Source organism: Lissotriton helveticus, chromosome 2_1, assembly GCF_964261635.1.
Source record: "Lissotriton helveticus chromosome 2_1, aLisHel1.1, whole genome shotgun sequence".
In the NCBI taxonomy this organism is placed as follows: Eukaryota; Metazoa; Chordata; class Amphibia; order Caudata; family Salamandridae; genus Lissotriton; species Lissotriton helveticus.
In genome coordinates this window covers 1,741,498,187-1,741,514,357 of record NC_136059.1, presented here as the reverse complement: position 1 = coordinate 1,741,514,357, position 16,171 = coordinate 1,741,498,187, and the positions used below count along the sequence as shown (strand labels likewise).

The 16,171-nt window shown below is 40.1% G+C and overlaps 1 protein-coding gene across 2 annotated transcripts in view; it reads right to left on the bottom strand.

Moving 5' to 3' along the window:
• Positions 1-16,171, bottom strand: part of SVEP1 (sushi, von Willebrand factor type A, EGF and pentraxin domain containing 1) — a 1,097,507-nt gene that overhangs the window by 579,033 nt on the left and 502,303 nt on the right. For both annotated transcript variants that reach the window (XM_078676696.1, XM_078676697.1), the window contains exons 8-9: positions 8,843-8,961; positions 2,158-2,287 (exon numbers count right to left, since the gene is read on the bottom strand). In XM_078676696.1, the coding sequence (XP_078532822.1) occupies positions 2,158-2,287; positions 8,843-8,961 (249 nt within the window). The remainder of the gene's footprint in view (positions 1-2,157; positions 2,288-8,842; positions 8,962-16,171) is intronic.

The following is a 16,171-nucleotide window of genomic DNA, read 5'->3' as shown; positions in this document are numbered from 1 at the left end:
GGGTGGTGGATTTAGTGAGCATAGAATAAGATGAGTGAGATATAGAACTAGTTCAACAAGTGGCTACCTCGATAAAATTGAGAATTTCTCAAATGTTGTCATAAAAAAAACATTTAAAGGATTATTACATAACTCTTGTAAACTGGGCGAAGATTGTATACCAATGTAAGCGAGTGTAGGGGCATACAATAGTAAAAACTTTGGCTTTGTTGGGGGCAATTGGAATATGGGTGCTATAAATGTTAGAGATTAGAGAATAAAGAGATATTAAGCACTTTCTTGTATTCATATAGGGCTTGATGATAAAAGGATTTGCCCTAAGTTGCAAAGTGCAGTGCTATTCAAGCTCCAGTTGTTTGCAGCGTGGTTTAGTGTCCATTAATTAAAAAGGACGACCAAAAAGCAGAAGGATGGAGACGTTTGCAAAGAAATTACTTAAGTGTATGGATGACGGAATGGCAGTTGCAGTGGTAATCGATTCATTGTAAGCTTTAGTATGGATGTTAGGGTCTGCTTAAAGAGTGGGTGGGCCTTATTAGGAGATTGGCCCATGCGGTCAGCTAAAAAAAAAAAAACGTGACCAGCGCCAGCTGGGCTGTTAATTTATAGCCACATACAAGTGAGAGACGGGCCCGGGCAAGGAAAGAAAACAAGCTCTTGGCATTGCGTGGTGGGGCGGGGGAGGGGATTCGTTTGAAGTCTGTGCAGAGGCTCACAAGCTGACAAATGGTGTGCTATGTGCACGCGCTCACACACATGCACTGTAGGCAATCCGCCTAGAAAACAAGTTGGGAGCATTTTTTAAAGCCCCTACAAAAGATCTCGCCAATAAGCATTGCTAAAGCAATGCCTTAAACGTGACCTAAAAAGCTACACACTGGCTCATATTAACCACTACTTTTCATACGTTTTTCAACAATCTCCAATGTTCAACATTATCACATTGTATCACACATCCATTGATGCAATAAGTCATTAATATTCATGACATAATCACAAAATCTCTTTAATATATATTTGGTGGACTACAGGCCTACTTGCAAAGAGCAAATGATCTACTGAGCAGGCAGGAGCATCACAAACATAAGCTGCTGTACAAAGAGCAGGAAGCTGAAGCCAGAAACTGCACCATGATGTGATGGTCGGGTATGCAACCTGGACTGTACTCTGAGCAGCTGTGTCATTTTAGGTTTCGCCTGGACAGCACTTGTGCTGTACTTGAGAAATATATTGTTTTTCATATAAACTTGAAAGGGACATACATCCTGCCTCCTCTCTTTCCTGGCTGCTCATTGGTTCCTGTGCATGACGCTTCCTTTCCTCCCTTTCTATTTACTGTAGCATATTTACCAATGCTTGTACCTCGTCTGCTTCTCTTATCACTTTCCTGCCGCCAAAATACTATTAACATCCGCTTTGGTGGAACTATATTTTCATACCATTTTGCCTTTTACTATTGCAGCATATCTATTTAACAATGTATCACCGGAGAGATTAACTGGTTTACGTGGCACTGATGAGAACAGGGATCCTCAGCTCTCAAATCAGCAGCTCAGGCCGCTACACCACATCCTCTCTAATCTTGTGTTACCTGTCAGGGAGCTCTTTCATTTTCCCAGAAGATGATTGATAAAAACAGCTCTTTATTCATTACATAAGCGAAACCGATGCATTACCAATGCTTGTTTAAATATTTCTGTTACATATCATGAGTTCGTATTGAAGATTTTTAGAATAACTGCCATATTACATACCAGTCATATTATTTTATCAGTCCAGAATCATATGACCTTTGGTTAAATATCACAGTTCTGATTAAAACCCAAGTCTCTAACTTTGACCCTTGACCACAGTTGCTCAGAAACTAGACCACATCTCCTCTGACGATTAACAGTTCAGCTAGCCTTAAGGATGGTTGGATTATTCTTACAATTATAGCCTTTGATATGCAAATGTACTTCATTTGAAATCACGTTTGATAAAATAAAAGTAAAAATGGGGCATTCCCATTGGTTCCAGCATGCGCCAAACCCCCATAACGTTAAACCTCGGACCCAACTGTAATCTGTTTTCCCAATAAACAAACATGCCTGCAGCATGACACCTTTCACACACAAAGTTACCATCTTGTCCATGTTTAGGATTAGGAAGACTTACCGAGAACAGTGACCTTGAAGGTGCAGCTTGCTTGGTTTCCAGATCTGTCTGTTGCTGTGTATGTGATTGTTTCCTCACCAATTGGGAAAAGATGAGGTGCCAGAAAAGCTGGGCTGACTTGAACTGATACCTTTAGGACAAAAGCAAATCACAGTTTTTTAACTTTGCATTTAGCGTAGACTTTGATCCATGTATTATGTGTGATCTGATTCACTACATAGTTACAAATCTCAGTTGTGTTTACAGCACATCTTTTTACGTTTTACAGACATTTTGAAACGTATCTTAATCACTCAATAGTTCTAAAATAATGCTCTCTAAAATCCCAGAGCTATGCTCATTGTATATTTCGATCAGTTTCCTACCTTTCCATGACCATTTCAATGATATTGTTTTGTGTTTTTTTCCCTTCATAGGAACAGCAGCCTAGGGGTATTCGCCAAATACGTGGTAGCCCCCGCCTTGGCTTCAGTGTAAAAGTGCGGTAAAACTCATGGTTTTCCATCCAGGCAATCGCAATTCTCGCTTTAAAATGTCAGTCATGAGGAGCTGAAGTTCATAATCTGCATATATTGATTTAAATATCCTAAATGCTATCCTGAGCTAAGTGGCACGGCTATTTCGGGAAAAGTTGGGTTGTCCTATCTTGGTCTCACTCCTGCCCCCCAAACCCTCTTTTCATTCCTGGCATCCATGACCCCTCTTTACCTATCACAAGGCTAGAGGGAGTTAAGAGGCTGCTACCCTTAATAATTTGATAAGGGCGCCCATTTCCATTGAGATTATCACTGAACAACCCATTCTTTTTCTTTCTTATTACTTACCTGTTACATTGCATGTTTATTATTCTTTATTTGGTAAGCAGCAATATTAAAGAGGACTACATGTCACTTAGGATAAATACTGCAATAAAAGCTACAAATGTGCAAATACACTGCTTCCCTGCAACGGCATAAAATACACTTATCAACTTGGAAACAAATATACATTGTTTATTGTAACCTGTGGGTTGTAAGGATATCTGGCTGTATTGTGACATTGATACTCCATTAACAAGGGCTGACATTTACTTTGCATATCTGTAAGACAAATATATATATATTTTTATGTGGGTTTGTCCTATGAATCCCTAAGTACATTAAAATGTTGCTGCGACTTTGTGATGCAGGGATATTTCTTTTATATTTAGCACATGGTCAATCGTTGAGAAATGTCTATCACTATTTCTCCTATGTTGAAAAAGACTGAAATGTGGCTAATAAGCATTAAATGATAGATGATAAAAGTAAAAAGCAACATATCTAGTAATATTTTCTAAGTGGACTTATCTTAAGGCTCACTCTCATCTACATCCTAACCAAATAAGCGAATATATCTCTTTACAACTAAACGACTTGCGATGCAATGGTTCACGTTGTAACAACGCGGTCGTTGTAACAGCCGTGTTGTAATGGAATGCATTGTAGCGTATTTGATGTAAACAATGTCTCCCCAGATAAGCACAAACAGAAAAAAACGTCCATGGACAAGTCACATTATCTGGGGCATTTGGATGTATTTCCCTGTGCTCCCAGACAAGCCACAAGCATGGAGAAGGCACAAATCGAATTTAGTTAACTACATTTCTGCTACTAACTTACTGAATTCTATTTGCTATTTGGTCTGAACATATTTTCTTCCGTATACATGAGTTCCCATGAGCTGGAATTGATGCAGTGTTTCATTTCCAGCAAAACTTTATTTAAGGACTGCACAACTTTCAAGTTGAAGGTATCCAATAAACCATAATTATTTTTGATATTCAAATAAGAAAGAAAGTTTTTTATCTACTTTAATAACTAGATATGTTTTAAAGACTCTTGCGTGGCAGATCTTTCGAGTACCTTTTAATGTAATACTGTTGGATTTAACCATGGTCTTACCCAATATAGTAGTGAATGAATCACTTTTAAAGTGTCTATTTTCACAATCCCCAACTCCTGCTTAAGCAGAAGCGTGGATGGGAAATTATGGTGACTCTCAATGGCTTTTCTGGAATGTATTTTTAACAACAGGAAGGTGGGAGAGGAAGACATTCTCTTAGTTTTGAAAAAAAGGAGGGTCTGTGCTATGGTTTGATCATAATATGGCTATGGACACCAGATGAATGATTAAAACATTATTAAACATTAGCACAGCTGTCATTGAGTGATCCACATAACACATAATTCAGGGACGCTGACGCAAGTAAATCTATCTTTTGGACATGGTCATCTCGTTTTTCTGCTCTTGACATCTGCTGTTCTTGACCTGTTCAATGAGTGAAAGCTTGCTGGGTGGGCTTAGTTCAAGTGTGCTCTGCTTAGAAGGTGAATCATTTGTTTGTTATATCCACACAGGTGTTACTCAGCTAATTTAACTGGAGGTTCACACAGTGTGGTAGACAACAGCATAGTTTCCACACTGACACCTAAAACAAAATATATTTTTGGAAGTCCATGTGACATAGCTCCAATGTGTAGCAAACATTAGAATGTTAATGCTTTTGATAGGAATGCACTAGCAGTACCAAATGTGCAGTATGTAAGTAATGTGAGCAACCAAACAAGTGTCAAGGTATGATTTTTTACTAATAGGATAGTATTTCATATAATGAACATTGACCTCAGCTGGGTGCTTAATAAAAAGCATAACATTCTTGGTTAGAAAGTGTCACTTCACACAAGTGGGCAGATTTACTAATAATTCACACAACGCAGTGCAGCAAGGTAAGTTGCTGCACTGCATTCAGTGAATGGAAGAGAGCTGAAGAGCGCCATATTTACACAAATATGGCGCTCCCAAAATTGTAGATGTATTTTCACTTCCAGTGGATAATAAGCGTAGACTACAGGCAACAATATTACTGTTATTTTTATGCAAATGTCCTGTTTGTGGTTGTATGACACAACCACCCATGCCTAAACCATGCATTCCTTAATAACGGGGTCAGAACAACGAATGCGTCTTAACCACGCATTCCTTTAATGCACAAGTCTTTACAACGACTTGCCTTTGGGAAAGTGATGGAATTGGAACAGTATAATTTACTATTCCAACTCCAGTCCATGCGACAGTAGGGAAAGCGTTGGACTTTAATGGGCAACACCGCTTTACCTTAGGCATGTCATTGTAAAGACATGCGTGGTAAAAGAATGCGTGGTTAAGAGGCATTTGTTGTTCCAACAGCATTGCACAGGCATTACGTGGTTCGGCCACCATTGTAATTTCTGTTCCCCCTATTTGTGATCCAACATACACTCCATAATACAATGACAATCGTTCTGTTTTTTGTTGTTGGGATTGATGGGAAATAGGCACGCAGACTGAGATGTTAATTACCTTTCTTTGTATGTGGCTGCTCACTTTACTTACTTAGCCAAACATCTTTAGATAGCACAGTTTTTTTAGTTTGGTTAATCCAGACATGGTTTTTACTTTGGGGTCTACTTCATCAAGGATGTTTATATACAGGATTATTCAGATAACTTTTGTACATTCTCCATTTTGAGTCCCTTAACATAGATCTAGAACAATATAGTAAAGTAATACCCTTGGGCCGAGGTCACTTTATAAATCACTACAAAAATACTAAATTATAGAAGTAAAAGTAGTTAAAAAGAAGAAGTTAAGGGGTCATGGGGTGGATACTTCCATTAGAGTTAGATTTGTGTGACTAAATAGGAAATAAGTGGAGAAAGAAGGCAGTGACTATTCAGCAATATCTTAAATTATCTAACTAGATGGGTCTGTGGTACAGCTTTTGGAAATAGGGAGATGAACTGAAACAAACATACGTTAATTGGGTGTATCTTTAATGAAAGTTCTTGCTGTTTTTCCAAACAAATACAGGCGTGTCAGGAAACCCTCATAGAATCTATTTTCGGTTTTCAGATGTCGTATTGTTTCACCCTGTAGATCAGGGGTGTCCAAACCGGTCCTCGAGGGCCGGATCCATGCCAGATTCTTTGGATATCCTCATTGAGATACATGTAGTTATTTAAAAAATTTGGCATGGATCCGGCCCTCCAGGACCGGTTTGTAGACCCCTGCTGTAGATCAATCACGTCTCACATCAAGTATTTGGCCTTTCTTGCTCATATCTTAATAATCTAATTCCCTACAATGTACATGACAATGCCAACATGTAGAAGAGGAGGCTCTAACCGTCTGACATTTGTAGTTCACTCTTACACTAACTACAATACACAAAGCCTTTCATTAATTTCTTCAGGATACATTTGAACCTAGTTAGTATAATAGGGTCACTGCGAAAAAGAAGCAATAGAATGAATATGTCACATGTGCTGGAGCATATGCAGTAACGCTCACCACAACATTGTTACTAAATAGAAAGATCGGAGCTAACACAAAGCTTTTCACTATGAGCGTAAAATGGGTCCAGTAACTTCCACATTCTTTCCATGCTTCCCCCTTGCCTACCCCATGTGATGCTTTTCAAGCAAACATTATACATCTGACCCCACAATAACAGAGTCTAGGCTCATTCCTTGTGAATGGTGCATTTTAGATTCATTAGGGCCAGGAAATGTTGAATTTAGCTTCAATCATTTGTACCCTCAGAATTGTTAAAAGATCTTCGGCCAGATGTAGGTAGAATAGATTTACCGATTCTTAATTACCGAAAATGACCGAATGTTACCGATTCGGTAATTAAGAATCGGTAAATCTGAGGGGTGGATATGTAGGTATTCCAGATGTGCTGGAATTCCGAATCGGAACAATTCGGTATTTACCGATTCGGTAAATACCGAATCGGTAATGCCCATTCATTCCTATGGGCTTTGAAGACCATAGGAATGAATGGGCATTACCGATTCGGTATTTACTGAATCGGTAAATACCGATTTTCACAAGGGTGCAGGGGGTGTCACTTTGACGCCCTCTGGCCCCCCCAAAACAGGCTCGGGTGCCATGTGGCAGGCATACATGCCCTAAGGGCAGGTCTGCCTGTCATATGGCATAGGTGTGCATGCACACCGGAATCGGTATTTTACCATCAAATTGGATTTGATGGTAAAATACCGATTCGGTAAGGCTTTTGGGACTCAGAAGAGTCCCACCTACATCTCAGATTTACCGAATCGGTAAAAATACCGATTCGGTATTTTACAGAATCGGTAAATTGACCGAATCGGTAAATTTACCGAATCTGTAAAAAATTGCCCCTACATACCGAAAACCCATTTACCGGCCGGTAACGGCCGAAATCGGCCGTTACCGGTCGGTAAATGGCCTGAAACGGCCACCTACATCCGGCCCCTTGCCTCTTATGCCTGATAACATTCAAATGTTTCTTGTTTGTCTTTGATTATGTCAAAACTAGTCTATTGTATAGCCTATTTGTCTATAAATAAATACATCACTAACATAGTACAAGTTCTTCAAAGTCTACGCTCTGCTAATGCCAAACTATCTGTACTTCCCAGGTTTAAACGAGCCAGGTGAGGCGGCAAGAGCTTTGTGCTGGGAGCCTACAAGGTATGGAATGCTCTGCCTCTTTTCATTAAAGCGGCATGACATCTTTTCGCTTTCAGGAAAGCCTTAAAGTGCTAATCCTCTATTGCAGGGGGTCTCTAAAATTTCATTATTAAGAGCTAGTTATGTTCTATGAAAATCATGCAGAGCTGCTAAAATTATTAGTGCTGCAATAGCGGCCATCTCAGACAAGATTACATGAGAAGCTACCATATGCAAGATTACTAGCAGTGATCACCTCAGTGCATCAAGCAGTGTTGCCACCAGTAACGTAAAAGGGCTTTATCAATTTGGAATGCCTCTATATGGGTAATACATAACAGACAGAGCAGCAATGACCCTGGTGCCAAGTGAATATAATAAGGATAAGTCTAATCAGAGCCATCTGATTTATCAGCCTTAAATATAGTTTGGAAATTATGAGGTCTGAAAATACAAAAGGTTTTTGTTTTGAACACATACTTTTGAATTTCGCCAACATTGATAGATTAAATCAACCAAGCAAAAGCTTTTAATGTAATAGGCTGGGCGGCACACAGGAGAGCTACTTACCAGTTGGAGGAGAGCTACAAGTAGCTTACAAGCTACTCGCTGGAGAACCTTGCTCTATTGTCTCTTACTTCTACTTTCGCAGAATATGTAAGCATGATTCATGTGGGTAGGAGACGTCAATGCCCAGCTATTTTCCTTATAATAAAATGGATTCCTTTGCAATAAGTTGCACATGCCTTGCTTCAACACAGAATAAAATTATGTTGCAAAGTTTTTGTTACATAATTCAGTGCTTAGTAGATGGTTGAGCCTTCCAATAGCACCTTGGTTCATAATAAATACACTTATCAACACATTGATACTGGTGGCAAGAAGAGGTGAAGCTGTCTATCCCTTCCAACAAGAAAGCTCATTGGAAAAATCATCCACTGCAAGATGTAAACATAGCTTGAAATTCGTGGGTTCATATCCTGGCATGACAGCTCAGCTGCCCATCCTTGTTCTAAGGTCAATAACATGATCATAATTGTGCTGAGCAATAAAGCCTTCTGAGGATACAGCACTTTGGGATGTAGGTAATAATTAATATATGAGAACCCAATTATATATATGTTAAGCGGGTCACAATATTACATGGAGTCAAGATATTATTTGATAACACACCACCAAAGCTTACCTCTTCACCAGAGTTGTCCTTTGCAATAGGGGCTTCCCAACTGACCATAGCAGAGTTTTGATGTTCCAGATTACCAGTCTGAATATTGTCCGGACAGCTGATTTGAGGGGGCTCACTATCTGAATCATAAATGTTACACAATATTGTCAACATCTTTATATTAACTTTTCTCTATCAATACAGCCACTTTCGAATACAAGTATCACTTCATCTCTCCCAATATGCAATATGTTATGCTAATCAATTTGTGGATATTATTGGTAAGTAGTTAGGTGTCCAGCGGAAGGTATATCCTCAACATCCACTTAAATACATCATTTTCTGCTACATCATTGGCAGATAGAGGGGAAATTGTTCCATCACCAGTTAGCAAAATAATCATTGTGTTAGGCTTTTTTTCAACTTGTTTCTCTTTGACCGTTACACGTGATGACTGTTCAGAGAATGTAAGGTAGTCTAGTTTATCTTTAAATTTATCTTTATTGTTTCCAGTGGTCTAAATATTTGCTCCTCTGGGATTTACACTTCCATCGAATCTCTTAAGTTACTTCGTTGGGTTTCAAATATCATCTTTTTGCACCGATTTTCAAAGTTTTGTTAGTTTACTTTGACTGAATGCACTACTCTAGGACATGGAAGCTCCAGTCTGGGCCAGAAGGGTGACATTTGTTCTTTATACTGACACCATCTGTACTCAATAGTGGTAATATGTCATTTTAACACTAGATGAGACCATTTAGCTAAACGAAGAAACAGACAAAAAAGTGAATACACCCCAGAGCACCACCCTTACGAAACTGAGCTAACAGGGAGAAACACATGAACAACTACATCATTCTCTTAAACTTGACAACCATCTCCGAATTGGGTTAAAGACACTAACAGAGGCAATTATCATCTACAACTAGCCCCTTCGTCTTAATCAAGGTGCATTTTCCAACAAGCCAGACTCTGAACTTAGCCACACAAACACATTTTTGTTTAAAAGGAATAAACAACAGCCACAGCTTTCTCAGATTGGCTTACATGTTGCAGACAAATATTTACCTAAACTGTCAAACACAACATTGAAACGAGCCAACCTCTTTCCCTTACTTCCTCAGCACGCATAATTGTTTGGGTGACAGCGAGAGAATTAGTCTCATAAACTAGCAAATTTCAAATCGGTATATAGATGTAATTACCTAAGGATTTCTCTCAGTTACCTTAACTTCTGAAACATTATTGATAGTTAGTTTGAGATCATTTCTGGATTAGTGAATCATTGACAAAGTAAATACTGACCATTACTGAATCGGCTAATTTTGTAGATGCAGAAACAAAAGGTCATTAGGTGACCTTGGCCTTTCAAAATAAAGATAAAAGTCAAGCTACGGGGCCTACTGCTGTAAATACCCACTCTCAAACAAGGCACACACACAAACCAAAATATAGCTGCACAAACAACAGTTCCCAATACTCATTAAAACCTCTTCCGGAAAACCGTTCACAAAATCACTTATGAAGTATTCTGACTCACAATCTTAAACAGATCAACAGACACTATACAACACGTTGAAAAAAAATCCTGTACACAAAATAGAAAAGGTGCTCTACAAAATTACAGATTGGCAAACACTCGCCATGCAAAAACTGTAAACACCATAATTGAATCCAGTCTGCAAATAATTTCCTTCACTGAAACTTGGGTAAACAACGAATCTATGGCCATCGTAGATGACTTAGTCCCCCGAGGGCAGTGGGGTAATGGAGGCTCTAGAGCCCACGCAATGCGCGGGGGGGGGGGGGGCACCATGGTTCCTTGATGTGGAGGGCCCCCATCACCTCCCAGAGCCATTCCATTGCATGCCTTACAGATTGCGTGCAATGGCATAGACTAAGAAATAGGTGCATGCTCGGATAAGTCACTCTGCTTTCCCGAGTAAGCTGCCTGCAAGTAGGGGGGCCCTGATCCTTTAGTGGGAGTCCATCGAGCCCGAGTCCAATTAATATCTGCACAATCTGGGAGACGACGGGCCCCACATCACATTTTGTAGGGGGCCCCATTATTTTGTGTTACACCACTGCCCGAGGATATTCAATTATCAAATTGGAAAGATAAAAGGAATCGTGAGGTGGTGTCGTACTTTAATTGACCGATGGTTCAAAACTAGTAAAGAAAATGAAACCCAAAGCTACAACTCTGTAAAGTAATTAAAATTGCTTGGGACTAGTCACACGTTGAGACTCTCCATATACCACCCCCCCTGTGTTGAATAAAAATGTCATGGAAGAACTCACTGAGTACATAATCTCACACAGATTCTTCTTACAGAAAATTTATATGTTGGGATTTCAGTATTAGCTCGGAACTCTCATCCAATCGCATTGCTTGCTCCATTCAGAAACGTCTAGTGCAGTAGACCTACATCTGTACTTCTCCCATTCCAAACTCAAAAGGCAAAATCTTAGACACCATAGTGCCTTAGTACAAGTTGGCCAGACTTTGTCGCTAAGATGCCAGGGGGCCATAATTTAAATTACCCACCAGTATCTCTAGTACTGCAAAGTCCGACGATTACACGTTTTATTCTGCAAAATGGGTCCATGCTTGGACCTCTATTTATTTTGTGCTTTATGGGACACTTTTAACCATGTTGGCAGAAAAAAACCTAAGAAATTAAGGATCTGATTTAGAGTTTGAAGAGTACTCCATCGCTTCGGTGACAGTAATCTGTCCTCCAAACTCTTGGTCAGCCTGCACAATTTTGAGTCAGGCGTATTGCCAGGTTTACACCACGCGAATACAATTTACTCTATCATGTAAGTCTTCCTCGGACAGCCCAAAGAAATAAGGGTCTTTGGAGTTAAGACATTTGTTTGTCAGCCCCATTTAGTTTGGGTGGTTGTATGACTTTTTTTTTACTGTCCATCAGTTCCAGGACCACGCTGGTGGTGACAGACAGTAAAAATAAAAAAAGTCAAAATACACCACCGGAGGAAGCTCCTATGGTGTTGGGGAAAATAATTTTTACTTTTCCCCAAAAAAACTTCTGTTTTGTGCCAGCTGTGAACTCTTAATTTAGCAGATGGTGGAAGTAAAACCTTCCACCGCTCTGACTGACTTTATTCTGTCTGCCAAAGATGAAGTTAGGCCTTAAGTGTCTGCAAGACTGCCAGTAGTGCGGTGAGGTGGGGAGCAGAAGTGAAGGGCACATGAGTGCCTGTCAGGATGGCATTAGTTGCACACCATGGAAGGCTGTATGGAACAAGGGCCAGCTGATGCTGTTGCCTGTACCCCTGTCCTGCAGCATGTCTTACAGGTCTGGTGCCGCTGAATGTCGTATTGTCAGCTCTCCGGCCCAGTCATGTTTTTAATGCAGCCTGGGTTATTTCACCTGGAGTTATGGCTCTGGATGAAATAACCCAATTTGTAATGAGACCACAAGCCACAAACCTCAGCAGCAAACTCAAGTCTGAAACTCCTTGAAGTGATGTGTCTGCCCAGTTTATTAATTTGATAAATATATACCTACACAAAGTTCCAAATTAACTATACCTGACAGTAAAATAACATTAAAAAGAACACTTTATCACAACCACAAGCATCAAATTTCTGTTGGTTGTTATTCCAGCTTTGACAAAAATAATGAAGTTCTGCCTCAAATGCAGCTAAAAGGTTTCCTTTTCAATTTTAAAAAATAACCCCATAAAACTCAACCAGAATTAAGTTTTGCTCAATCAAAAGTCAAATGCTAAGAGTTCCAAAACGTAATCATCAGTAAAATGCTCTTTCTCAAGAAATCAATAAACACAACAAATATACATTCTCTTGAAATGCACTATCAAACCTGTCTCTCCTAAGCTCGAATAAATGTGTACCCATATTTAAAAAAGCTAACTAGTCAATGAGCTTAAACCTACATTTTCTCATGGCAACATCATTGTAGCCCAAAATTTCAAAACACAACATGGAATATTGTCTGCAAAGCGTGGAGCCACTTAAGCAACAAATTAATAAAATTGGCATCTCCCCAGACTTATTTCAAAAAGTCATCATATCACCTCCCTGGGTAAGAATAGCCCCACTCTGACCTAGACATATTCCACAATTGTCGACCACTCACCAACCTCTCGGCCTGGTAAAGTGACTGAACCATGTTTCTTTATTCAACTCAGCACCTTCTTTGAAAATTAGATACTCCTGGCACCTTATCAATCTGTATTCTGCAAAAGTTTCAGCAACAAGCCCATCATTTCAAATAATTATGGCTACATACACTGCACATTGGACAATCGTGACCCCTCTTTTCGCATCCTTCCAGTCTTTCCAGCAGTCTTACCTATGTGAGGCTATTACAAACCATAAAATGCACATTGAATTAAAAAGTTGAGTACTCAGGCAGTTTACCTCATTCCTAATCCATGCCACATTCTGGAGTGATCCATACTAGTCCAATATATATGTGAAGCCTGAGAAACTTGTCGGCAGAATCTGGCTATCAAACCTACAATTAATGTCATCAATCTTTCCTAGACTCAGTGCAAATAAGAGTTAAGTAATCCTACAACTCAGATGACACAAATGCAAATATGATCATGGCCCTTACAGCTCAAAATGAATGAATTTGATGTAAATCTCTCATCTGAGGTTACATTTATACCAGCACTTATCTGTGAGCTCCCAAATTGAGCATTCTTTCAAAAGATCCTGAGGCTCACTCCAGCCTGTAAAAATATTAAAATAGTTTGACAACCCTAAATACTTCGTTTTAGTAATTTGTTGTCATAAAGTAGGTAAAAGTCTCTCTGTCACCACACAAAATCATTTTATTTACTGCTGAAAGACTTATCAGGAAAGAAAAAGTTTGACTCCATTGACCTGGGTTTTCAATTAAACAGCGAAGTCAGGGATAGTCCCCCCCTCAATGGTGGAGGCAAACATTATAGTCATCCCCAAAGAGGGCAAGGACCATACACTTCCCAAAAATTACAGACCATTTCCCTAATTAATGTGGATTGTAAAATCTACGCCAAGATCCTAGCGGTTAGGTTGAACTCCCTCCTCCCCAAACTTGTCAGCAACGCCCAAGTCGGTTTCATGCGCAACCGTTTGGCCAGTGACAATACGTGCCTTTTCTGCCACATCCTAGAGCAAACCTCCACTAAAATAGAGCCAGCAGTGGCAATTGCCCTTGACGCGGAGAAGGCTTTTGACAAGGTCTCGTGGGCATTCCTGGAAGAGTGCATGTGGGCCTTCAACCTTGGTGAGGCCTAAATAAAAATTACAATGGCCCTCTACTAATCACCCTCAGTGAGCATAGCGATCAATGGCTCATTATCAGGCTCTTTCAAACTAAAGCAGGGGACCAGACAAGGCTGCCATCTCGCGTTATCAAGACTGCTTGGGGTGCGGATATGTGACGACCATTACAACTTTTACAATGCTCTACAACTTATTATGGTTGGCTAATTTGAAGCATTAATTCGCGCTGAGTATTCGCATTTGGAATCCGGTAGCACTCTTTATATTCTTGACGGAGAATACTATGGACCGCAACCTTCCATGGTTGTTAATTTGAACTACGACTCGGTATCAGTTGTTTAGGATTGGATTGCGCTAGCATATCTTTTATGCGCATCTGCCGACTTTCAGTTACAACTAGGGTCAGCCATTACTTGTGGTGATCCTCTCACCCCATACTCCTCGACCCGCATTTTCAGCCCTACTTACAACGTATGATTTGCCTTGAAAAAGTCCTTGTGGAGGACGAAACACGTGTTGGTGATTTCTGATGATTTCTACTTGTTGCTGGAAATACCTGTTTGTTTGAAAATAATAAAGATTGAAAAAGGAGAAAAAAACAAATAAGTGGACTATACATTTTTGGAATCCCTGTCTTTATAAAGCCATATGTTTAAATTTGTAAACAGCTCTAGAATCAATAGAGCCTGATTTAGAAAATTTCCTTTGAGACTGGCAGGGTTTTTTACTTATGCCCTAACTGTTATAATTATTTGGCTACAGGAGTGCTGACATGAATCCTCAAAACTTTGTTTAAAGGCTGCCATCTATCACCATCCCTGTTCCTTTTGGCCTTGGAGCCCCTTATCCAAGGGATTAAAGTAAACAAAGCCATCGCAGGAGTACGAATCAAGTACACAGTGGTAAAACTAGCTGCGTACGCAGACGACATACTAATAGTAACCGAACAAACTAAAAAGTCGATCAAGGCCCTCATGGACACAATTGCTCAGTACTCCAGCCTATCAGGCTACAAATTGAACCATGACAAATCTGAATGTAAACCCTTAAACATTCACTGCACCCGAGATGCACTGTGGGAGTCCGGGTTGATCTGGCAGACAGGCAGCATTAAGTGCCTAGGCATACTGTTCGGTTCGGACCTATACAATTCCCTCCGCCACAACGAAAAAGCTCTACTAGAGAAGGTTAAAAAACTCTTAGACACATGGAGCCCTAAATTTATCACGTGGTTGGGGAGAATAGAAGCTATAAAAAATGATGATCACCCCAATGGTCAACTATTTGTCAAGCATGCTCCCACTCCTGCTAATAGACGATTTCAACCGCAAAATCGATAACATGATCTCAAAATTCATATAGCAGGACAAGAGGGCTAGGATCAGCATCAAGAAGTTGAGACTACCTAAACAACAGGGGGGCCTTAGTCTTGTGGACTTCCAAACCTACCAGCTAGCGTTCCTGGCAAAACAGGGCTCACAGTGGGTGTCCTCTTCACAGGGATACTCCCCAGTCTGGCTTTAGGAATAGAGAACCATACTAAACAATAGACACCCCCTCACCCTGCTCACAACGTACACCTACCCCTCCGTGTCGAAACAGATATTCAAAAACACCAAGATAGCTATGCAAAAAGTAGACAAAAAATTGGAGACCAGTATCAGGGGTTCCAAATCTGAGTCGCTATGAGCTAACAGCAGAATCAAATATAGGGGAAAGAGCCTCAACTTCGATACATGGATAGAGAAGGGCATCTCCTTTCCGCATGAGTTAGACAAAGGCCAGGGCCTCATCACGTTCTCCGACCTGAAAAATAGCTTCCAGCTAGAGGACATGGACTATACAGATTTCTAAAAATCAAGACAGCCCTATCAAAGGCCAAACTACACAACACACCACCCTGGATCTTCCAATATGTAGCAAGCATAAACAAACTAGGCCACCAAGTATCACGCATATATAAGCTGCTGCACCCAAACAATACCAAACTTAACACCAGACTGACCGAGTACTGGGACGAACAGCTAAGGTGCCAGCTAAGTGAGCTGGAGTGGGGGAAGATATGGTCCTCAGCCACACAAAAT